Source organism: Carica papaya, chromosome 3 (assembly GCF_054855325.1).
Source record: "Carica papaya isolate Zhongbai chromosome 3, ASM5485532v1, whole genome shotgun sequence".
NCBI classification, from domain to species: Eukaryota; Viridiplantae; Streptophyta; class Magnoliopsida; order Brassicales; family Caricaceae; genus Carica; species Carica papaya.
The window spans coordinates 9,413,906-9,437,774 of record NC_142311.1 but is presented as its reverse complement, the minus strand read 5'-3'; the positions used below and the strand labels follow the sequence as shown (position 1 = coordinate 9,437,774).

Here is a 23,869-nt window from a genome sequence, read left to right as displayed (position 1 = left end):
GGTGTTGGTAGTTTACGGTGCAGCCTTTAGAATCATATAAAGGATCAGATCAATCACGAATACCTCCGAGTGGCCCACATTTCAAACGGGCCCACCTCTATAATATACAGCGAAATTGACCGGGTAAGCACGTTAGTGATTGTACACCGCAAAGTAGACCAGCCATCCCTTCCATTTCGCAGTGAGACTTGAATAGCCAGCCAATAAGCCAAGTAATTCTAGAAACTGGCACGCAGCCCTAGGTCTCATAAGCTCTCCACACGCCTCTCCCTCTCTTTTTCTCTCTCAAATACTGCATCGTCGTCATCATCTAACCGGCCTGAGTTTCTGTTGATAGCTCCTTCTTTAATCCCTCTGTTCTTATCTCTGAGCGCCATCCTTATCTGTTGCTTCATTTGTTTGTTTCTGTTCATCTTGTGAATGCGTGATCGTCATGTATATAACGGGTTCATTCTCAGCTTATACACTGCTCAGAGCTTCTAGGGCAAGGCTTTACTCTTCCTCCCTCTCCTCCTCTTTTAAGTCATTATCTCCTTCTCTGCCTCCTAAATCTGCTTCTCCCTCCCTCATCAATCACCGATCTCTCAGTTCTACTGCTGCTCGATCCCTCTGGTGTTCTGTTCCCCGCTGGAGCCACCGCTTAGATTGGAGGTCTACCCTCAGCCTTCGCGCACAGATCAGAGCCGTTGCTCCCGCCATCGAACGGCTCGAGAGAAAGTTCGCTACCATGGGTATCCCCTTCTCCCTCATTTCCCACTTTGTTGGAGTTGGTTTGTTCTTGATTTGTTACTCATTTTTTTTTTTTTATCTCCTTCAAGGCTGCAACCGTTCTGATTTTGGACACGATTCGTTTCGTAATTCGGATCTGATTTTAATGGAGATTTTTATTAATGTTTTTGGGTAACTTTACTTTCGGCCGATGGATTCTAAAATCATCATCCTTGTTATTATTATTTTATCTTTCCTTCTTTTAGTTTAGTTTTCATCGAAAAGTTTAACGAATAGTTCTGCTATATCTAACTCTTGACTTTTAGTAATAGAACTTATAGAAGAAGTTGACATGTTGCTTATAGGTGTTATAATAATCAAAGGGGACGTGGTTGATGTGTTCTTTTCCTCTTCTTTGGAAATAATATTGTGAAAACATGATTCTGCTTTATTAGTTAGATGTTAAATTCTGCGTTACTTTTTTGAGTACTTATAATAACTGTAGAATAAAATGCATGATCTAATTGTCTTATCTGCATGGTTTCAGCTTCTGAACACGCCTACAAGGATATCTTAACTAGTCTCCCCAAGCCAGGAGGTGGCGAGTTTGGAAAGTTCTACAGACTTCCGGCGCTGAATGATCCAAGAATTGGTAATTCACAATTTATGGAAGCCACAGTTTTATCATGTATTTTTCCTTTGAAATTAATAATGTGGCAAGTATATCTTAAAAGCAAAATGTAAATGCTCATCAGATCATCAAATCCTCAGATGTTCTGTTAGAAGCTCTTTCATGTTGACTATAATCTTTTTGGTATGTGCACAAGTGCAAATTTTTTTACCAAGGGAAACGGAGATCCTCCTTTCTTTTTTTGGAAAGGGATTGAAAACTCTCTTGAAAATGTCATTTCAACCACCTGATAATTGTCTGTTGCTGGATGTGGCTTATAATTTGTTTTCCTTCTTACCTCTGGTTGTATAACAGATAAACTACCATACTCCATCAGAATCCTTCTTGAGTCTGCAATTCGTAATTGTGACAACTTTCAAGTCACTAAGGAAGATGTGGAGAAGATTATTGATTGGGAAAATACATCTCCAAAGCAAGTTGAAATCCCATTCAAGCCTGCTCGTGTTCTCTTGCAGGTACATCACAATTTTGTGTATTAATCTTTTCTGTTAATATTCTTCATTTTCTTTACCCATAAATATTTTGTTAACAGGATTTTACGGGGGTGCCAGCTGTTGTTGACCTTGCTTCTATGCGTGATGCTATGGAAAAACTTGGAAGTGATTCTGCCAAGATCAACCCTTTGGTGTGTTTATGTTTTTCTTTTCTAGCATATACATATATTACATACAAAGGCCTAGTCATTCAGTTTCCTTTTCAGACTGTGTTGTAAAGATTCAATACCGTCGATAAAATTCATGCTTATTAATGCATGTGAATGTCGAATATCTCTGTTATAAGCACTAAAAACATATTTATACTTCACATGTTATGTAATACACATAAGCGGAAAAACATAACATTCCATTTGCCTTCTTTTACAAGCTATTGGTTGCATTTTAGCTGTTTCTTTCTTTCTTGACTTGATGGCCGGGCATACAGTTAGTTGTTATGTCCAGTTGCCTTCTTTTACAAGCCATTGGTTACATTTTAGCTGTTTCTTTCTTTCTTGACTTGATGGCCGGACATACAGTGAGTTAATTTTTATTGTCAATTATCAATATGACATGGTTGATATTGTTGACCTAACATGTCATCTTGTTTATAATTTTTTTTAATGTTACATTGATATCTGGCTTCAGGTTCCTGTAGATCTTGTAATTGATCATTCAGTTCAAGTTGATGTAGCAAGATCAGAAAATGCTGTTCAGGCAAATATGGAGCTTGAATTTTCTAGGAATAAGGAGAGGTTTGCTTTCCTTAAATGGGGTTCTACTGCTTTTCAAAACATGCTTGTTGTTCCTCCTGGTTCTGGTATTGTGCATCAGGTATACCTTTCAAACAGATCATTCAGTGCATGTGATGTATTTAGTCACTGGCTGAAATATCTCTGCTGACAATGCAATTAAAATAACTAAGAGCTTATTTAATGCATTAGGTTTATCTTATTTTCTCAGAAGAAGTATTTGGCTTTTCTGTTATATTCTTGAGTTCTGATATAGCCATTATTTTCTTTTTATTGCCCCCATACAAGTATGTTTTAGATTCAACTTGGCTCTAGTGTGAAGTGAGTTGAAATGCTGGAATTTCAGGTTAATCTGGAATATCTTGGACGAGTTGTTTTCAATACCGATGGTATACTCTACCCTGATAGTGTGGTTGGAACTGATTCTCATACAACTATGATTGATGGACTAGGAGTTTCTGGTTGGGGAGTTGGAGGTATTGAAGCTGAGGCAGCAATGCTTGGCCAGGTAATTAGTGACTTGAAAATTGTTGTTATCCTAAACTGGATCTTTGAGAGTTTGAAGAGTGCATTTGTAAATACTATATGTCAAGCATAAGTACAGTAGAAACATGCTTTTGTTGACTTATAAAATTTTATATTAAATGCTGAGATGAATATATGAATTTAATGCCTCAGACTTATGTTGCACTGCATCTGGGAATTTGTAGTTCTTTGTCAAGTGTTTTCTTTTTCGAGTCCACTTGTAACATTATCCCATATTTATTTGTAGTTCTAGGAGCTGAGTCAATCTCAGCTTATCAAGACACCAGATTTTGAGTCTTGAAAGGTGAAAGTGGACTACTAATAGCTTTAAGCTTGATATTTTCTTTATTGCCAAAATTTTTGTATTTCATTTTTGATGGTACTAAGATTTCTTCTACTTTTTACATGGTTTTATTCGTTTAAATCACTTAAAAGAGTTCTGTACTGTTGTCAAGTATCTGTTTTGTTGTATTGTACACAAATTTCCTAATTTCTTTCTTTTTTGTTTAGTTATGTTAGATAGTTTAATGATTCTAAACAGTCAAAGGGGTCCTGCTTCTACTTTTTATCTTTTGAGCCACGTTGTATCATGCTGAAATTCTTTTTCTGTTGTAACTCTCCTGCATTGACAGCCCTTGAGTATGGTGCTGCCTGGTGTTGTTGGGTTCAAGCTCTCTGGAAAGCTACGAAATGGTGTTACCGCTACAGACTTGGTTTTAACTGTGACACAAATGTTGAGGAAGCACGGCGTTGTTGGAAAATTTGTTGAGTTCTATGGTATCTTAATTGAACTTAACTAATGTGATTCTTGAATAGAAGTTTCTCCGTTTCTGTCGAAGTTCACATCTTGATTTTTTGTATATTCTTGTAGGGGGTGGTATGGGTGAACTGTCATTGGCTGACAGGGCCACTATTGCTAATATGTCTCCTGAATATGGTGCAACCATGGGATTCTTCCCTGTAGACCATGTTACTCTACAATACCTCAAGTTGACTGGAAGAAGTGATGAAACTGTGAGTATTTCCCATTACTCTTCGTATTTGCTATCAATCTGAAATTCATAAAACAGTAGGTGACTTCTTCTCTAAGTATAGGTGGCTATGATTGAAGCATATCTTCGTGCAAACAATATGTTCGTTGATTACAGTGAGGTAATAACATTTTCTCCTTTCATATTTTGTTTTTTCATTTTCCCCTTTTGGGTGTGGCTGAAGGTATATGTAGTCAGCTCTTAGTTTTTGCATTGAGAAGTAACTATTTGAATTTTGTCCTTGAACCTTTATTGCAGCCCCAACAAGAGAGAGTGTACTCATCATATCTAGAGCTGAACCTTGCGGAGGTTGAACCTTGTGTTTCAGGACCAAAGAGGTGTGTCCTTTTTGCTTGTACACTCATATGTACTCAGTTTTCTCTCTGTTTCCTGTTCTCTTTTCCTTTGCCTTCTGGACGATTATCCTTTTATAAGGTTTATATCTCCACCAAGTTATATAATTTTTTTCTGGCAGACCCCACGACAGGGTTCCTTTGAAAGAGATGAAAGCTGATTGGCATGCATGTCTTGATAACAAGGTTGGGTTCAAGGTGAGTCTTAAAGCTTCTGCAAACCTATTCTTGTCTTCATGACTATCAATTTACATGATGTGTTGATAACAAGGTTGGGTTCAAGGTGAGTCTTAAAGCTTCTGCAAACCTGTTCTTGTCTGCATGACTATCAATTTACATGATGTCCTGACACTAAAGTAAAGGCTCTTTTTGCCTTAAAATTTTTGATGTGGCTTGTTTTCCAGTTTAAGCTTGTAAATTCGTTCTGATAGATTGAATAATGCATGCAACTAATTAATTTTAAATAGCTAATTCAATGAAATTAATATTTATGTTTTTGATAAGTGTTTAAGTGGAATAAGCTTCATTCTAGTTTATGTTTTCATTTCTTAAAGTTTTAAAAAATTTACCTTGAATTATATCATCATTTGCAAGACCCTCTTCCTCCTATCTATGTATAATTTTCCAGGAAGTATTGACAGTAAACCCTGCCTATATAGTGTATCACCAGCAAGCAATGTAGATGTTGACTTGTACTTCATTCTGTCACTAGCTAGTGTTAAGTTTATATCCTCCTGTGTTGCCAGCCACTGCCATTAATTGCCTCTTCCTCCAAATACAATTCAGAAGCCCATTTTTGGCAAGCATCCTCAAGTTTTTAATGCTCGATGTGATGATGGAACATGAATCTTGTTATTATTATTATTATTACTACATTTTGCTAATCTTTGAGATGTTATGTCATTGTTGAATGAAATGAAGATCTTGTATACAAAGAGGTTGGAGAACACATTTATATATATGCATATTGTTTGCATCAATTCTGTTAATTTTGCAATTTTCCTATTTCTTTTTTATGAAAAAACTAGGGCTTTGCTGTACCAAAAGAAGTACAGGACAAAGTGGCAGAGTTTTCATTCCATGGACAGCCAGCAGAGCTCAAGCATGGCAGTGTTGTTATTGCAGCAATCACAAGTTGCACAAATACATCAAATCCTAGTGTCATGTTGGGGGCGGCTCTTGTTGCGAAAAAGGCTTGTGAGCTTGGTTTACAGGTTAGTAATTGTTGCATTTGTCCTGTAATCCTTTTTCCACTCCTGGAATGAGAACTTCCATCCCACTGAACTTGGCTGTGATCGCTATCTTCAACACGTTTTCTGATGATTTTGGTTGAATAAACTGTTCACCAGGTGAAACCTTGGGTGAAAACAAGTCTTGCCCCAGGCTCAGGAGTTGTTACAAAATATTTACTCAAGAGGTACTTAATTTGTATCAAACTTTCACTTTTAGTGTGAATTGTCTCTCTTATTATTCATGTTTTTGTTTCGTCCAGTGGATTGCAAAAGTATCTTAATCAACAGGGCTTCCATATTGTTGGATATGGCTGTACTACATGCATTGGAAATTCTGGAGAATTGGATGAGTCAGTTGCTTCTGCTATATCGGAAAATGGTATTCTCAAAGTTAGATAGAAAACATTCTGGAATCCAAGATAATTTTTCATTGATGCTTTATTTGGACATTAATTAAGCTTACATCTTATGCACCTTCCTGAATGGTTATGTTTAATAGTTTACAGGTTTAACTTTACTTGACAATCTTATTTCAAATTTCTGTCCAGATATCGTGGCAGCAGCTGTGTTGTCTGGGAACAGGAATTTTGAAGGACGTGTTCATGCCCTAACAAGGGCCAACTACCTTGCTTCACCTCCTTTAGTTGTTGCCTATGCTCTTGCTGGCACGGTATGTAATTAGTATCTGGATTAAGGACTTTATATGTGTGATAATTTTTTTTTGGAAAGAAATTAGACAAATGGTCTTGCTCATAAAATTTGAAACCTGACAGTAAATTAGGTTTTACTGTTTTATGCAAGTGAACTTTTTTTGCCTGCTGATGCATTGCATTTAGTCATGTGACTTTCATGGGAAGCAGATTTGTTATTGGATTCTTGAATTAGCTTTTTTCCTTGAGGGCTAGGGTGGCTGAATTAGATGAAATTTCCAGAAAGGGACATTTTCAACCATGTGTAACATTTACATTATCATGTGGTCTGTTTTAAATTCACCTTATGTATTGGTCAATATATATGACCAACAAGTGCTAGTCTTTGTTGGTAGATAGTCTGTTTTTATGCCTTTATATGTTTGAGGTAGAAATCCTGTGGCCTTGTATTTCTATTGTAACACAATTGTGGCCATTGACCCACCTGTAAAATACCTCATATATATATTTTCACCTCTTTTCTTTCTCTCCCCTTTCTCTTACGAGGTCTCAAACCCCGGGAGTTCCAAAATTATGATTCCAGAGTTATGTTATTTCAGAAAAAAAAAATGCATGTAAAATTCTTTTTCCTTGTATTGGTGTTAGGATTATTTGCTGTATTGGTCTTTCGATGTATTGTTGACAATAACTCTCTCTTCATGGACAATAAATGGGTGAGGCGTAATTTGGCGAAAGTTTTTGTGTGTTCATGTTCATATCTTCAAATTCCGGATTACAGGGACTAACGCTACCTGTGTTTCTTGCTCCTTTGCTTTCACACGTCCATTAGGTTATAACTTCTTTCCCTTGAGCTCTAATGCTGTTTCCTCCTAACAAAAGAGGAAACTTGAACATCTCTATGATTGCTTAGAAATGAATTTTCCAATAATAATCCTTTTTGGTAGTCATTATTTATGTTGCCTAATTACATAAATTGCTTTCTACTATTTTCCAGGTTGACATTGACTTTGAGAAGGAGCCAATTGGAACCGGAAAAGATGGGAAGAGTGTCTTTTTCAAGGATATCTGGCCAACCTCGGAGGAAATTGCAGAGGTAGACAGCTTCAACTGTGTTTTTACAAGAAACCTTTTGAGTTTTTGTATAAGTATTTTATCTAGGTAATGCATAATTATAATTTGAGCGTCTCGTTTTGAAGGTTGTTGAGTCCAGTGTTTTGCCTGACATGTTCAAGAGTACTTATGAGTCTATCACAAAAGGAAATCCAATGTGGAATCAACTATCAGTACCCTCTTCTACCTCATATTCGTGGGACCCAGATTCAACCTACATTCATGAGCCACCATACTTCAAGAACATGACCATGGATCCTCCTGGTCCCCATGGAGTGAAGGATGCCTATTGCTTGCTTAACTTTGGTGACAGTATTACAACAGATCATATTTCTCCAGCTGGAAGCATCCACAAGGACAGTCCTGCTGCGAAGTATCTTCTTGAGCGGGGGGTTGAACGCAAGGACTTCAATTCTTATGGAAGCCGCCGCGGCAATGATGAAATAATGGCTAGGGGAACCTTTGCCAATATCCGTCTTGTCAACAAGCTCTTAAATGGAGAAGTTGGTCCGAAGACATTTCACATTCCTACTGGAGAGAAACTCTATGTGTTTGATGCAGCAATGGTAAGTTCCTGTGGATATCATTGCACACTCTATTTCAACTTACGTGATTTTCCTGAAATTATATTTTGGAACCTAAGATGATTTTTCACTGCTACGATACTATCGGTGTTAAACCTTAAACCACTAAACCTGGCCCTTGTACAGATAGTTGAATGGCTTAACTAAATGGGGATACTCCCCTAAGCCCTAAATTTTAAATCCTTGCTTTTTGGTTGCTCCTATTAAGTTACTGCTATTTATTTTTGTTAAAATTCAAATTTTAATGTCTTATTCTTAATTAGTGCACTGTCTTTCCAATCATTAGGGGGAAGGAAAAGGGTAATTCTAAAGAAACATACACTTCGCCATCCATGTGAATTTGGTAATTAATGATTGTACAAGTCAGACTCCATTATTATCCCCTAATGCATACTATGGGTATACTATTTCAGAGATACAAGAGTGCTGGGCTGGATACCATTATTTTGGCTGGGGCCGAGTATGGAAGTGGTAGCTCCCGGGATTGGGCTGCTAAGGGTCCAATGTTATTGGTCAGTCTTTTCATTTGCCTCGTCACGTACTTCTGCTCTCTTTTTCGGTTTTGTTTAGGCACCTGCTTTACCTGTTATCTTTTTGCTAAGATTTCTCAGTTGTTGCCACAGGGAGTTAAAGCTGTTATTGCCAAAAGTTTTGAGAGAATTCATCGCAGTAATCTGGTGGGAATGGGTATCATTCCACTTTGTTTTAAGGCTGGTGAGGATGCAGATACACTAGAATTGACTGGACATGAACGTTACAACATAGATATCCCAAGCAAGATTACCGAAATAAGGCCTGGCCAAGATGTGACTGTCACAACAGACACAGGAAAATCTTTCATCTGCACGGTTCGCTTTGACACAGAGGTACTCCCTGCTTTGCTCTTTTTCATATACATACATTTGATATTCTATTTAAAGATGTTACAGGGAACTGCTTTCAATTGGTTAAGAGCACCAAACAATTGTTTATAATTAATTTATGTAATAACTTGTTTAAAATTATGTGCACGGTTTCCTTTATGTTATTGATGCAAGAAGAATGAGCTCTATTGCAATACGGCTTAACTAGTTTTTTTGGATGGATTTCATAGGTGGAATTGGCTTATTTCAATAATGGAGGAATACTTCCATACGTTATTAGAAACTTGAGCAAACAGTAAACTATCATTCAAGGTGTTTGCTCCATTCAACAGAGTTTTGTGAACACTAAAACGCAGTGAAGAGAATAAAGTTGCTAAATAACAGAAAGTCCGTTTGAGGGGACCGGATGTATCATTTTTTCCCCTGACATTTCAAGTTTGCGGCTGGACAGACCTGATTTGGTCTGTCAACAAGTGAAGATCGTAATTTTTATGAATATATTCCAGTGCGAATCATTTTGCACTGGTTGAATTTCTGCCTTGTCTTCGGGGCTTTAATTTAAGTTTCTTAACATGGAAGGTAATCTTCCATGAGGCTCGAGAATTTTGTATTAGGTTTGCAGATTTTGTATGAGCCTTTGTTACTTAAAAAAAAAATGCCTTAAATATGTAAAAAAGCTACAATTCTAACAATATTTCCTTTTACGCTCCAATTTGTTTTTCAAAAACTTTAAAAATCTTGTTAATCATGAGAAAAAAAAGAGAATAGTAGACAAATTAAAATAAATGAAATTGGGCAAATATATATTCTTATAAGGGATGAATATTGTTTCTCCTTTTGCCCCCTTTTTTGAAGACAAAAATAATTGAAGATTCAATGCCCTTCTTTTCTTGTTATTGGAGATGTTTGATTGGACCTATTCTGCTACTGTAAGGTAAAATGGCTGGTTGCCAAAGTTGTAGTTGAGATCAATAATTTTAAAAGCCTTCCCTAGTTTATCTGAAATCAAAGACTGTTTTTGGAAAAGGTTTGTGTCTGAGCATGCTTATCAGGTTGGAAAATATTGAGTTATTTCCAAGCAAAATAAAGTCAAAGAAAATACCGGAGGCTTGCGTTAATACTATAATGTGACAATCATTTTTCTGACTTCAACATAGTGATGAAAGAATAAACTGTTTAGTAACGTAATTTTTTCCAAATTTACCTACCTAAAGGATAGGCTATAACTGATGTTTGAATGTGAATTCTACGGGCTAAAGCCGAAGTAAGCTAGACATGAATTCTCATCCATCTTGATCCCAAAGTAAAATTCCATGGTCTACATACTGGATATGGAAAATATGTATATATTATGTGAGGCAAACTCCTAGCAAGGGGTGTGTGTATCCGTGAAAGACCATGGTTTGTCATGTTGAGGCTACTCAAGGTAATGATTTATTCAAGTTAGTACATATCAATGCAAACAAGTCAACATAGTCAAAGCACTTGAAGATCAATCACTTTCATCTTTAAGTCTCCCTTCTCTCTAACTGGAACCAAAGCCGGTCTGCAATTACAAACACAACAATAGATTTTTATGTTGCCAATGCATTTACTCATAAGTAATCAGGGACAAAGCGAATGACATCTACCCTTCATTTAAAGGACTCTTCCATCCATGCCATCAAGGATACCCGACCACATGCCCTTCAATGGTGGCAGTTGTGCAACAAAAGCATTCCAAGGAGGGTAACCAACTCCACTGCCACGAACACGGCCATCCATTCGTAGAGATAAGTAACTGCAGAAAGAAGCAAAGGTTAACAAATATAAACTTATATATCACCACAGACTTAAATATATTCTTAAGGCATTTGTTTGCAAGTGATCATGTGGGAGATTTTACATACACCGGAGATTCTGGGGAAACACCAGCCAGCTTCTTTTGTTCATCTAACCATCTGTTTAATTAAACCAAGAGAATAAGGAACGGGAAAGAGAGAAATGACTTTAACACAGTCTGTAATATCTCTTACTTGGACCATTCAGAAACATAAACTGGAGCCAGCTGCCATAGCCTCTTCCTTCTTGCAGTTAATTCTTTTTTCTCCTCACTCTCCTCAAAATCAAAACTTGGTGAATTACCATCGGTAGCAAAAGGCACCACAAGCACTCCTCGATCCAAAAGGCTTTCGGTGAATGGTTCACTTGTTTTAAAAGCTTGCTCAATGAAGGATGCAGGACCAGCACAGATTACAAGCCGAGCAGCCCCTCTCAAAGTACTAACAGAGATAGTCCTCTTTTCGTTCACACGCAGTTTCAGGTTTGATAAGCTTTCCTCTCTTGAAAGTTTAGCCAATTCTGCATTCTTAGCTTTATTATCCCTTGAATAAAGGAACGCAAAAATGGATACTGCACCAATATCTATAGCCAGACCTTTGACAAGTTCAGGGACTTGGGCTGCTCGTGCTGGATTTGTTAGTGCAGCAATTAACTGTGTGGCAGCTATTAGTCCTCCTATACTGCCACTTGCAATAAAAGAAAGATAAAAGAACATCCGAAGAGATCGAAAAGGGGACAGAACTTCACTTCTTATCTTGGCTGTAGAACTGAAGAACAAATAAAACTATGATTACAAGGAGATCTCACTTGTAAAACACAACCTGATAGGCAGAAAGTTAAGTAGGAAAAAGGAAATGCAGTTAGAGCGGCTATCCAAAATCCAACCAAAATCTTAACCTCATGATGCATCTATGAATTTAGTTTCTTATACCCATTAAAGAATGTCATTGGTATCTTACAATTTTTATACAAGATTGTTAATCTTGTCTTAAGAAATTTAAATAGACAATAAGAGATCCCAGAAAGCTGAAGTCATCAAAAACGTCAATCCTGATCAGAAAAAATTCAAAACCTATACTTTGATAATTGAAAATGAGTAATCATCTCTATGATTTCCAAGGAAATGAAAGTGCTACAACTGAATCGTCAAACACTCTAAGCTAACAATTTCAACCCCTTTTAGCTGGCTTGGCAAATTTTTGAAAATCTATCAACGAATATTCAAGAACCACCAACACCCAATAAAGTAAAAGTAATGAAAAAAAAGAGGAAGTACCTAATCTCAGAGGGGGAAGAGGGCTTATTAGCGGCGGAGCAGATGGTGGTGGAAAATGGTGGTGAGTGGTTTGTGGTTGTGAGAGACCAAACTGTGGAAGCCGGAGAAAACACCCGGTTGTTTCTGGAGTTTGCAAGTTGAGGACAAAATGTAAAAACATTGCAGATACAGAGGTTGTTTTGATTTAGTCTTTGGGGTCCAAGGATGTTGTAAGAAAACTGAGCCAAAACAACAGTAGCCATTGGCTGCTTGGCTACCCACTGCAACTCCTTGTTCCGACACTCATGCTTGTTAATCGTTATTTTCGGTTGTGATCACAAACTTGCCACGCTCGTCATTTGCCTCCTCTTGAAAGCCCACAAGTAATAGGACAGCAACATATTTGGACCCAATTTGTGAGCCAGAGTTTTAGGGCAATGCTCAAACCCATTACAGAATTTTGGCTCTCTTTTAAGGTTTTAAATACACAAGTTGGTATGAAGATACGAACGGGGTAATCAAGCTTTTCTTACAAATTTGAACTTTACTGACAAATAAGATTCATTACTTTATGAATCAGTTTGTAATATTTGATTTAACAGAATATAGATTTTATCTCATTAGTTTGTTAGTAAAATTGCACGTGACTAATTTTAATTTTTTAATTATAGTATCAACTACTAAATATTCTGAATTTAATTTTTTTATTATAAGGAAAAAATCTGAACTTGGGGTCTATCACCATCTCCAACTTCTAAGTCATCTCCTTTTACAGGGTGTTTGGAATACATCAAAACTCTTTTTATTTCTTTTTGTTCTTTATTTGAAAATTTAGACGACTAGAAACATATGATTTATACAATTTTAAGGAAAATAAACACAATACGGTTTAAAGGTCAACAAAAAAGGTTGAAATTATATTAAATATGATCAAGGTAACTTCCTCTATCCTTCTTTTGTTGCTTTCAACACCAGAAGGAAGTTTCGGATGCATCACAGTCCAACTTTACAAACTAAAGAAAATCTTAGAAATGTATAGTCAAACAAGTGAACCTTTTTTTCCTTGGTTTTTAGTGTAGATATAGAAATAAATCCAACTGGGAGACAGAGATAAAGAAATTTTTGAGAGCTTAATCTGCTAAACATGGAAGAATTGAAGTTGCTAGGAGGTTGGCCTAGCATATTTGTTTACAGAGTTATCTGGGCGCTGAACCTCAAGGGAGTGGATTATGAATATGTAGAAGAGGACATGCACAACAAAAGTGAGTTGCTTCTTAGGAGCAACCCTGTTCATAAAAAGATTCCGGTGTTGATTCACAGGGGAAATCCAGTATCAGAATCCATTGTTATTCTTCAGTACATTGAAGAAACATGGAGACAACATCCGTTGATGCCGGATAAACCTTCCGAAAGAGCAACAGCTCGGTTCTGGATGAAGTTCCAAGAAGACAAGGTAATTTCATTGCTGCTAATTTTATGTATTAATTCTTCTATCATAACTTCACTTGGATTTTCCTACGTGTAAAGATTCAGTGCTAATTTCAGGTAATTTTTTTTTTCTTGATTAATTATTGAATCTTTATGCTGCCAAGACTGCTTGAGTGAAATTTAGGTTCCATTATTGCATAGAAATCACATCTTTGTTTGATGTTCAACCACGTAGATTAGAGTGTTCTATGCATTCTTTCAAGCCATTGGAGAAGAACAAGAGAAGGCAACAGAAGAGGCCAAGGAATTATTGAAGACAATAGAAGAGCATGGCCTGGGTGATAAGAAATTTTTTGGGGGTGAAGAGATTGGACTGACTGACTTGGTATTTGGATGGATAGCTGGGTGGCTTCACCCCATGGAAGAAGCTGTTGGTGTTCAACTGCTAGAAGCTGAGAAATTCCCACGCTTATGCACTTGGATTCGGAATTTTAAGCAAGTTCCCATCATCAAAAACAACCTGCCTGAACATGATAGATTGCTGATCTATTTCAAACAGCTGAGGAAGATGTTCATTGAAGCTACAATATCACATAAAAAGTGAGAATTTAGGCTTTCTACAGACATCTCTCTTCTGTTCTCTTCAGGTTTTCTTTTTGACTTCTGTAATTCCAGATTTCTACATTTATGATGTTATGTAAGTCGTGATCAAGTCTAGCTACATATCTCTTTCTGCTTATAAACAGTCCACAGTAGTACATAATAGGGCTCACAACAAATCAACCGTATTCACAAGTTGTTCGAATTCAGCTCAATCAGACTTGGTACCTGTTCAGTCAAAATCTATTTCAATCACAATATGGCTGCAGTACTACAAGGGTTATCAGGATATAGCCAAATCTGTTACTGAATGTTCACAAGCAATCTCCAGTAACACTTGGAACAGGACAAAATTTGTCATCCGGTAAGGATGTTTTCTTTCCTATTTTGTTTCTCAAATTGCATGTCTTTTCCTCGGTCTTTTCCTTTTCTCTGCCAGTAAAATTTTGGTTTTACTGGTATTTACCCAAGTCAACATAGATTCTTACTCATTTCCTCTTAAATTCTTAAAAGAGATAAGGAGCCATACTATGTTGATGAGCCTCATAAGAAAGAAAGTGAAATTGCATTCTTCTAGGAACCAACAGCTAGAATATCTTGCAGGCTATTTTCAGTCTTTGACATGGATTATGCCGGAATCACACTGTACGTATAATTGAAAGTATTAGAAGAAAAGTAAGCTTAAAAAACAGACTGAAAGCAGATCAAAAGATTGGCTGAGAAACAGCACCAATAAAATCTCTCAGTGCTTCTAATGATGTCTATTAGCTTCCTGCCCTTATTAATCATCACCGGATCCACTAATCCAGAGAGTGTTTTGGTGCGAGCAAATTCAAGATTCCAGTAAACTTATTGTAATAACGAAGCTGCCCTGTTTAATATATTCATTGACTGGGTTGGTTATTTAGCACTTCAAAATTCTGAAAACATACAAAAGTTGAAGGGAATTTTTTCAGTTGGTTAAGATAGAAGGAAGTTCCAAGGTTTGCAAGGTGATCATGTCCGTCCGTTGAACTAGCTCTGTATATTTTTAGCGTTGGCTTCTGATAACAGTGTTTCAAGTTCACCTTTCCGGTATAGTTTTATAGTATCTGCATCAGAACACGAAGAAAGTCAAACTTTTCAGTTTGAATTCTACCATTTCAGGCCAAGGACTAAAGAAATCAAAGGCCTTTTTTCAGAAACCGAAGGACTAAAGAAAGCATTTATAATGGGGCAAAAAGAGGTTGGAATTTATGATTTGATGAGTTTGAAGGAAGAGAAGAACAGCTTGTGTCAGGAAATAAAAACAGAAAAAGCATTTCTTTTAAACTGAACAGCATTTGTTTTCACTAAAAAAATTGTTAAAAACAACTACATAATAGAATTTTAATATGTCATTACAACAATGCAGAAAATTAAGGATAGATAGGATGAATAACTTCATGGTGGCACTGGCGCATAAAACATCAAGAGAAAAAGAGGAAAGAATGTTATACCTGTACAACCACCAATGTGTTTGCCCCCTGGTAATGGAGAGAAAAGAAACATTCAGCATTTCTATCCTCTAAGAGCTCTGAATAAAACAAGGGTCCTAGCAGCTACGTGCTCAAGCAGCAAAACACTGTAATATCTCTTGTCTAGTACTAGTAAGCATAGATGTGTTTGTGCATTTCGGTGTGAATAGACAAGCCAAGCTTGAAGGAACCTAGTAAAAAAATCTCAAACATCCCATCTTCTGTACAATATATCATGACAAACTGGGTCAATGTTATAAAAGCAGAAGTACATAGCAGAATAACCACATACCAATAAAAACATTTGGAACAGTGTGCTGTCCAGTCAGCCTCTCCAGCACCTTCTGCAGTTGTGGCCCTTGGGCACCTGAAGGAGAAAAGAAGCCTAAGTAAATGGAGAACACAGTTTTTCAATCTTTTCTCGGCATGCACATGCATGATTTGATCAATGGAAAAACAAACTCATACTAATAAAATTGCATACTCAGGCATGCTTTGTTATAAGAAAGTTATAAACTACAAGCGTTATATGTGAGTGTTTGTGTGCCAATTCAATTATTTTACTTGGTTATTTATTTACAAGGATGGGCATTGAAGAAATTTAATTCTATATATTGGACTCTTAATTGGCAGGAAATCCATATTTTTCCTCCTATAAACATAGCTTGTAGCTTTATAACTTCAAAAGGATAAAAACTTCTTAAGATTCAAGTCTCCATTCATTATACACCCTAGAGAAAATATGACAACTACTTCAAAGAAGAGAATATACTACTATCTCATAAATTTTTTTATTATTTATCGTGCTACATATATATAAAAAAAGGAATGTTCAAGACCTTGGTTTCTCGTCTTCAAAAATGTTCATTCCAACTTGCATGCAAGATGTTGTAAAAAGTATTGACTTCTGTGTCTATATTAAAGTTGGAAAAGAAAAAGTAAAGAATCAGACTGTAATACTCTTTTTCTGTGAGATAAAGTAATGGCATGTTAAACAAAGGTAGCCAGTGTTATTAAAACTTAGATCTGTTTTATTTTTCTAGCATTAGTAAGAATCTTAGACCATGTTTAATATCTAAAACATTTTTTGGTTCTTATTTGCTAAAGTTCATGCATTTATGCATAAAAGCCTTTGTGGTGCTTGAAAATGAAAATATTGTTAAAAAACGAAAATGAGAATGTCACCTAAGTTTAACAAGAAGTGAATAAAAGGAGTTTAAAAGGAAGAAAAAACTTTGTCTAATACTTTCTAAAAACAAATATTTATTTATTCTTCATTACTATTTTAAATGCATATCATGATACATGTTTCTACGTATAAACATACTTGAATCTAGAAAAAAAAGCTAAAAAATATTTTACATACCAAATTAAGCCTTGATGTAAGGTCCAGGGCTTATGCACCACTAGTCCAATAAATTTTCAAATACAAATTATTAGACTTTAAAAGTTCCAACTATTATTTATAGTGAGTAATTTGAATTCTTAAATAATGGATTGAGCAAAACTCAACCCATACCAACCTGTTGCCATCCCTAATCCCCACCACTCAGATCTTGATGTCCTTATTAAGATCATACACATTACAACTACAAATTACAATCAAAGGTTACCTAGGTTTAAGATTGCACTAACATAGAGTCATTATAGTGTCACGTGCTTTGGTACTTTTCATAATGCTCTTAACTTAAACACCACGGACGTAACAACTTTTCAGGTTCAAACCTTCGTATTCAAAAGCACAGCTATCAAGTTATTGATAGTAATTGACTTAAAAGCTTAAATTGAGCCCAAAAATTACATTTTGGTATGAGATTGGGGATATCAGACTTACCATTTGAGAGCATTATGTGCAAGAAATCAAACAATATAATTATAATGGATGCTACTTGCCATTACAGAATTAACACTAAACATGCTCTCATCCTAATCAAGCTATCTCAATCTGCAAGTTCATAAAAAGATCATTAATATCATGAGGAATGAAATTGTATTTGAATAACCTTTATACTCAAAAGAAATTTGGATTATAACTATTTCAGCTTTCAGAGTGCATCTCTTTTCTTTTTTGATAGAAAAAGTTTTTCTCTTTTCATTAAACCAAAATATCCTTTACACTCACAGAAATCCACATCCTAATTACTTAAGAGTGTATGATCTTTCACCAAACTGAAATCCAACCTTTCAGTTGAATTGGTCTGATAGAATTCAGTGGATTTCTCAATGTCTGTAAGTCCAACTTATAGTTAATGCTATACAAACTCAGCAGTCAGCATGGAAAGTAGTAATAAAAAAAAAGATATCTAAGTAAACTGTATTAATATCATAACAAAAATAATTGAATGTAAATCCCTTTTTCTCCATTTATCAGAAAACCAAAGAAAATACCAATTTGCAATTCCTCAGTGAAGACACAGCAGGACCACAAAAATATTCTCTAAATGATTATAATATTGTGCAATGTTTCATCCGAGTGTGTTTTAGATGACCTATGCAAAATGTGGCCTTATGTTTCCAGTGCACATATAATGTGGTATAAGAGTGAAAAACATTTCTGTGCCTTTTACCACCCCAAACCCATCAACCCTCCCCCAGTTAATATCCCTTTTTTTGAAATAAAAGAAGAAAGTATATCCCTTAACTAAATAGCAAGAATAGAATAAAGAAAGAGTTCCTAAATAGCAAGAATAGAATAAGAACAGAAATTCTATGTCATTCATTACTATTAACATACAGGTATATTACTCCTCAAATACAAGTATCAAGTTTCAGTATCCCCCTACTCATGAACTTTGAAGGAATTTTTGGCTGCATAGGCTACTTCTATCTTCTATCTCCCTAAGGTCTAATGCAAATGGTAGGAGCCCTACCATGATGGCCATAGAAAAGAGGTTAGGCTCTTTATCCCACTCTAAAAAGGTAACAGGCGACGCTCCTCTGACCGGACCCAATGCTACTACTACTATCTATGAATAAGAGGTCTTAATTATTTCATTTATATCAGAAAGAAGAATAGGTGACTCCACTAGATTAGCAACCAGATGAATGGTTCTATACAGCAACATGGCACTCTTTTGAACTAGTCAATACTTTTCCAAGATAGTAATCTAAATCGGCAGATTGGTTGAGTAGAATAGTCACAGAAAAGCCTTCATTTTTTACAGCAAATCGAGCAGTCTTACTAGGACCCAGGGATGTCACAGGAAAGAATAGACTTTACATGGAACACTGATTTCAGCTTTGATTCCCATATAATTGACATTATTGACAAATCAGTCAAAAAATAGGCAGGATGGGGCAGATCAATTTCCTCAATCAACTATAGTCAATTTCTTACATCAAGAGTCCTCAATTAACAATATTTAATGTCATGCATCAGAACCCACACGGTATAGAGGATTACAGCCATTGGTTTACCGCAAGAGACATGAAGGGTGAAAAATATATTATCTTCATATAATAGTGTCATTAATTTTCCAATAAACTGGATGCTTCCTTCTATAACCAATAGAATAAAGGACATTGCTAATGCACCAATCAGGACTCAATAGGCAAGTCCAGTTATCTTACCTTATTATTCATATGCGGGTTGTCAGAGTTCTTGTCTACACCTAAAAGCACATATAGAGGAAATATGACATATTTTTAAAAATAAATAAATAAATAAAAAGTATGAAATGTAGTATTAATACAAACACCGAGAGAGTGCCAACCCATGTACAAAAAAATTTACATATTTATCAACTTATCAATAAGATTCCTTAAATCCTCAATGGACTGTAAAGAATGACCCAATAATAAAAAACCAAGGTTTTGAAACCATTTATTTTTAAGTAAATCAAACTCATTCACATCATCAATCCCATCAAAAACTCTTTTGTTCCTCTCCTTCCACACTACCCAAAAGATGGTAACTAGTATTAAATCCACCTTCTTCCGTTCCATGATGCCTCTTCACGCCTAAATCTCATCTCTTACCGATCCAACCATCACCTAACTGATGCATAATACCTCATAAACCATAGTTCAAAGCTTGCACACCTCCGAACACCAGAGCAATACATGGTTACAGTTCTCCTCTGCCATCTTGCAAAGATAACAAGCATTCATCAAAATCTTGCCCCATCTTCTCAGCATGTCAATTGTTAGAATATATTTCCTGCTAGCCTCCCACACAAAAATCGAGACACGGGGTGGAACTCTTACCTTCCATATTTGTCTGTCCGGGAACCTAACATCATTTCCATCATGCTTGAACAACTGTTTATAGAATGATTAACCAAAAAGGACCTGTTCTTAGTAAGGTTCCACTGAAGGCTATCATTACTACCATCCAAAGTCACAAGAAAAAGAGTGCTTAACAGCTTCTCATATTCGCTTCACTCCCAATCATTCAAATTTCTCGAAACAAAAACTTGTCATTCCTTCTCCCCCCCCACTTCCATGAAAGAGTCATAGATCTTTACATCTTTATGTTGAGAAATGGTGATGATCTAAGGATACTGATCCTTAAGAGTACCTCCTTCTATCTGCTGATCCTCCCAAAATTTGACTCTATCCCCTATGCCAACCTTCCACTTAACGTATGCCTGGAACTTTCCTAGACCTACCCCGATCTTTACTCATAGACTTTTCCTATAAGATCTTGACCTCATTCTAGTAAACCATCCCCTCCTTTGAATACCAAATTTAGCTGCAATGATCCTTCTCCGAAACGCTCCCTCCTCTTCCATAAACTTCCACAACTACTTACCTTGTAACACCTCATTCATTTCCACCAAAGACCATAAACATAAAACACCAAATGATAGTGGTTTCTTGAAGTCATTCCATGCCACCAAATGATATATTCTTCTACCCTCCGCATCACCCAGAGGTACCTGCTTTGGATGGTTTCCAATTTCACCGAAATTGTCAAACGAGACATATAGTATTTAGGCAAGTTACCTAGTGTACTTTTCATGAGCGTGAGTCTTTCTCTTGTTAAAAAGAGGGCTCGCTTTCACCCTGCAAGTCTCTACTCAAAGCTATCCATCACCGAGTTCCACATCTTCACGTACTTAAAATTTGCACCCAGAGGTAAACCCAAATATCTAACAGGTAAACTGACAATTTTGCAACCCAAAGGCTAAACCATCTGAGTCTCTCTAACTTTCCAATCTCACCATCTTTGATTCGGGAAAGTTGATACTGAGTCTTGACACCGCTTGGAAACCCATCAGGACAAACTTGAGATTAAGCGTGGTTCCTCTATCCAGCTCACAAAAAAGCATACCGTCATTAGTAAAGAATAAATGAGTTACCTCCTCAACATGATCCTCCACTCCCACATTATGCCTCTGAACAAATCTCGTTCCCTGTCTCTTATCAGCATTTTATTTAGAGCTTCTATGATCATAATGAAGAGCATAAAAGATAGTGTAGCCTTAATCCTCTAGAAGCTCGAAAAAAAAGATGACGAACCTCCATTAATTAACAATAATCGCAAAAAATACTGTAGTAATAATCATGAGCATATAGTCCATGAAACTCCAGTTTACATGATCATACGTCTTTTCCATATGAAGCTTGCAAAGTACCCCTTCCCTCTTCACATGCACCAATTCATCAATTACTTCATTCGCAATCAAAGCAGCATCAAGTATTTGCCTTCCACCCATAAAAGCATGCTAACATTCTCCAATCACTTGGTCTATGGTCTTTATCCTTCTCCTCGTGAGAACCTTAGCTATTAACTTATATATACACCCAACTAGGCTTATGGCCTAAACTCCTTAATGTTGCGCGTCCCTCCAACCTTAGCAATAAGCACCAAAAAGGATGAAATGAGACTTTACGAAAGACCCAGCTTAGTGTAACTCCTGAAATAGGTCTATAATATCCCTCTTCATTAAGTGCCAAAACTCTTGCAGAAAACCCATATTAAAACCATCCAAACCCGGTGTCTTATCTCTTTTGCATGTCTTTAGACTTTCAAGGAAATATGACATATATATTAGACGGAATTTATGTCTATGTGATTTTTTTAGATGAATAATCAGAATGATAATATAAGCTGTGTTGCATAAATACTACATGGAGAAAAAGTGCCCCTAAGAGGTCAGAGAATCTCCACAGGTAGCACATCTTATGTGCTAACTATATTTCATTGCCAAATCACGTTTCTACTTTTACCTCATCTTTTCCTAGCACAAAGAGATTACTGGTCTCACCAGAAATGACTCTGTAGTATTTATTGAAAATCGAACTAGAGAACTTTCAACTCTTGTTTAAGATCATCCATCCAAAAAACCAATCGATTTTCCAGGGAAATGCATGGCCTAAAGAAAATTGAGATCACTGTAGTGAATCCAAAGACAGTGAATGATTAATTTATTTTACCCCTCAAACAAATATCGATGAACTATATCCACGATCAAACAGATATATAAACAAAAAGAATTGAAAGCGAATAGACACACCCAGTTCGTCCAATTCAATAACCAGTGGCTCCACGCCAAGTCTTTTGAACAATATCTTCACCTCGGAGGAATACCTTCATAAAAAAAAGCGAAGACACAAACCCATATTCAGCTTTATACACAGATATAATTGGTCACCATTAAGCCAAAAGGGAAATTTCAGCATAACGAAAGAAGTTGATGAAATTTGAACTCACGAGCACCAAGTTTTGGAGTAAACAACAACTGTATTATCAGCCACAGTCTTCTTAACGCTCTCCTCAAGCCTGGAGCCGAACGAAGAGGGAGCCATGGCCTGAATCGAAATCAGTTTCTTTCGTTCGCCGGAGCCATTGATGCCAACACACGTGCCGTGGATTGTTCTGGGTGAAGCGTGCTTGTTACGTATAGGAAGAAAATTACTTGGGGTGTGAAGGAGAGAAGAAGAAAAGGAAATTGAACGAGGAGGATCCACAGAAACAGAAGAGAAATTGGACAGATGAGATGCAACTGCCATGGTGTTCAGCTCTTTCTTCTTCTACAGCTCTTGACGCCTTTTTCGTTGGTTGCTCTAATTCCTTTTTTGTCAGTTTTTCTCGTGCAATATCATTTATCAATTTTTTTTTTTTTTTCAAAAAGGAAATCCATTTTCTATATTAAATTTTTTATTTGAAGAAATTATTTTTGTATGAATAAGCAACCAATAAATAAAATGTGACTTTTGTTAAATGATTAATAAAAATTTGATCTCGATTAGTGCATCTATAAAAAAATTATGACACTTTAATTTTATATTAGCAGAATATGTACTTGCTAAACTTTTATATAAAGTTTTAGATTACAAATTATTAGTAATTTAAATTAAAATTTTGAATAAAAAAATTATAACATCTTACATCCCGCATTTGTAACACTATATATAGTTTTTGTCTAGATGTCTTAAAAGCATAAACAGTTAATATTTTTAAATAACAGACGAAACTAATTATTTATAATTTTACAAATAATATTAAAATTAATATCATATTATGTGTGAGTTTTATTTAAATCTGATTTAATTTCACATTTACTTGTATATGTTTGTGATTATAAGAATTCAACTTCTTTAATAAGATAAGTTTTTAATACTCTACATCATACGTCTGTAATATCATAGAATAAAATATGATATACATTTATACTTTAAAAATTATAAAAATGTCAACGACTACTATTTTTTAAAGATTGGTTAAGGTTGTGATGAACTTGTAATTTCATAAATGATATAAAAGTATGTGTTATCTCAATTATTTTGAACTAGTACAATTTTAGATCTTTTAAATTTTTGTTCGTTATTATAATTTGTAATTTTAATAAAGACATTAACTCGTTTTTTGATAATTAATCTCATATCTAAAATATATATAATTTTTGTAATATATAGAAGTATTCCTGTAATATATTACTAATGATTTGAATGTATTTCACCTATATTCATCCAATATATTAAAGTATATTAAGACGAACCGTGATAAATAATAAAATTTTTCTGTCTCATTATTATCATATTTCTAATTTTTTTAGTGTTTATAATCTCTTTAATATATTAAAATTTATTAATTTTTTAAAAAAAACATAAAGAGTTATTGAATTATTTAGTAACATAAACTTATAAGTTAAATTAATTTATTTAAATATATTATAAATATTTAGCTTATACATTAATAGTTTGTTAAAATGATAAAACATTTTATTATATTTTGGACATTGTACACCTAAATTTATTTATTTTTTATAAAAAAAATGTAAGGGCATTAAAGACAATTACTTTATCAATGTTACAAATTTTAGAGAGTTTATAATCTCTCTAATATTAAA

At 35.4% G+C, this 23,869-nt stretch overlaps 4 protein-coding genes across 11 annotated transcripts; 2 read left to right on the top strand and 2 right to left on the bottom strand.

Annotated features, from left to right (window-relative positions):
• The first annotated feature begins 189 nt into the window (after positions 1-189).
• On the top strand, positions 190-9,684 carry LOC110811504 (aconitate hydratase, cytoplasmic). Its single transcript, XM_088215589.1, has 20 exons — positions 190-731; positions 1,256-1,360; positions 1,694-1,854; positions 1,932-2,024; positions 2,521-2,706; positions 2,971-3,132; positions 3,782-3,926; positions 4,021-4,163; positions 4,245-4,301; positions 4,439-4,518; positions 4,656-4,731; positions 5,562-5,747; positions 5,883-5,950; positions 6,026-6,144; positions 6,314-6,435; positions 7,410-7,508; positions 7,612-8,091; positions 8,523-8,621; positions 8,733-8,975; positions 9,203-9,684. Exons 1-20 carry the CDS (start codon positions 434-436, stop codon positions 9,269-9,271), a joined length of 2,991 nt encoding a protein of 996 aa, XP_088071715.1. The 5' UTR covers positions 190-433; the 3' UTR covers positions 9,272-9,684.
• Positions 9,685-10,242: 558 nt separating this feature from the next.
• Positions 10,243-12,486, bottom strand: LOC110811525 (LOW PSII ACCUMULATION-like protein). Of its 2 annotated transcripts, XM_088215591.1 has the most exons (6): positions 12,070-12,486; positions 11,388-11,560; positions 10,988-11,312; positions 10,862-10,912; positions 10,604-10,752; positions 10,243-10,518 (listed from the first exon to the last, which is right to left on the bottom strand). In XM_088215591.1, the coding sequence occupies exons 1-5, from the start codon at positions 12,309-12,311 to the stop codon at positions 10,611-10,613; spliced, it is 933 nt and encodes a 310-aa protein (XP_088071717.1). In that variant the 5' UTR covers positions 12,312-12,486; the 3' UTR covers positions 10,243-10,518; positions 10,604-10,610. The 2 variants fall into 2 exon arrangements, with proteins under 2 accessions (XP_088071717.1, XP_088071716.1); XM_088215590.1 differs by having other exon boundaries at positions 10,988-11,560; positions 12,070-12,482.
• A 540-nt stretch (positions 12,487-13,026) lies between these two features.
• Positions 13,027-14,720, top strand: LOC110811505 (glutathione transferase GST 23-like). The gene is made up of 2 exons (XM_022038028.2): positions 13,027-13,501; positions 13,712-14,720. The coding sequence occupies exons 1-2, from the start codon at positions 13,193-13,195 to the stop codon at positions 14,078-14,080; spliced, it is 678 nt and encodes a 225-aa protein (XP_021893720.1). The 5' UTR covers positions 13,027-13,192; the 3' UTR covers positions 14,081-14,720.
• On the bottom strand, positions 14,625-22,616 carry GRXC5 (Glutaredoxin family protein). 7 transcript variants are annotated; one of them, XR_015817721.1, is made up of 8 exons: positions 22,231-22,614; positions 22,034-22,107; positions 19,143-19,183; positions 16,412-16,485; positions 15,865-15,939; positions 15,555-15,581; positions 14,807-15,167; positions 14,625-14,719 (listed from the first exon to the last, which is right to left on the bottom strand). XR_015817721.1 is itself a non-coding variant. In XM_088215592.1 (7 exons), the coding sequence occupies exons 1-7, from the start codon at positions 22,527-22,529 to the stop codon at positions 15,140-15,142; spliced, it is 618 nt and encodes a 205-aa protein (XP_088071718.1). In that variant the 5' UTR covers positions 22,530-22,614; the 3' UTR covers positions 14,789-15,139. The 7 variants fall into 7 exon arrangements, 4 of the variants coding, with proteins under 4 accessions (XP_088071718.1, XP_021893721.1, XP_021893722.2 ...); XM_088215592.1 differs by lacking the exon at positions 14,625-14,719 and having other exon boundaries at positions 14,789-15,167; XR_002539162.2 differs by lacking the exons at positions 16,412-16,485; positions 19,143-19,183 and having other exon boundaries at positions 22,231-22,570.
• Positions 22,617-23,869: the final 1,253 nt, after the last annotated feature.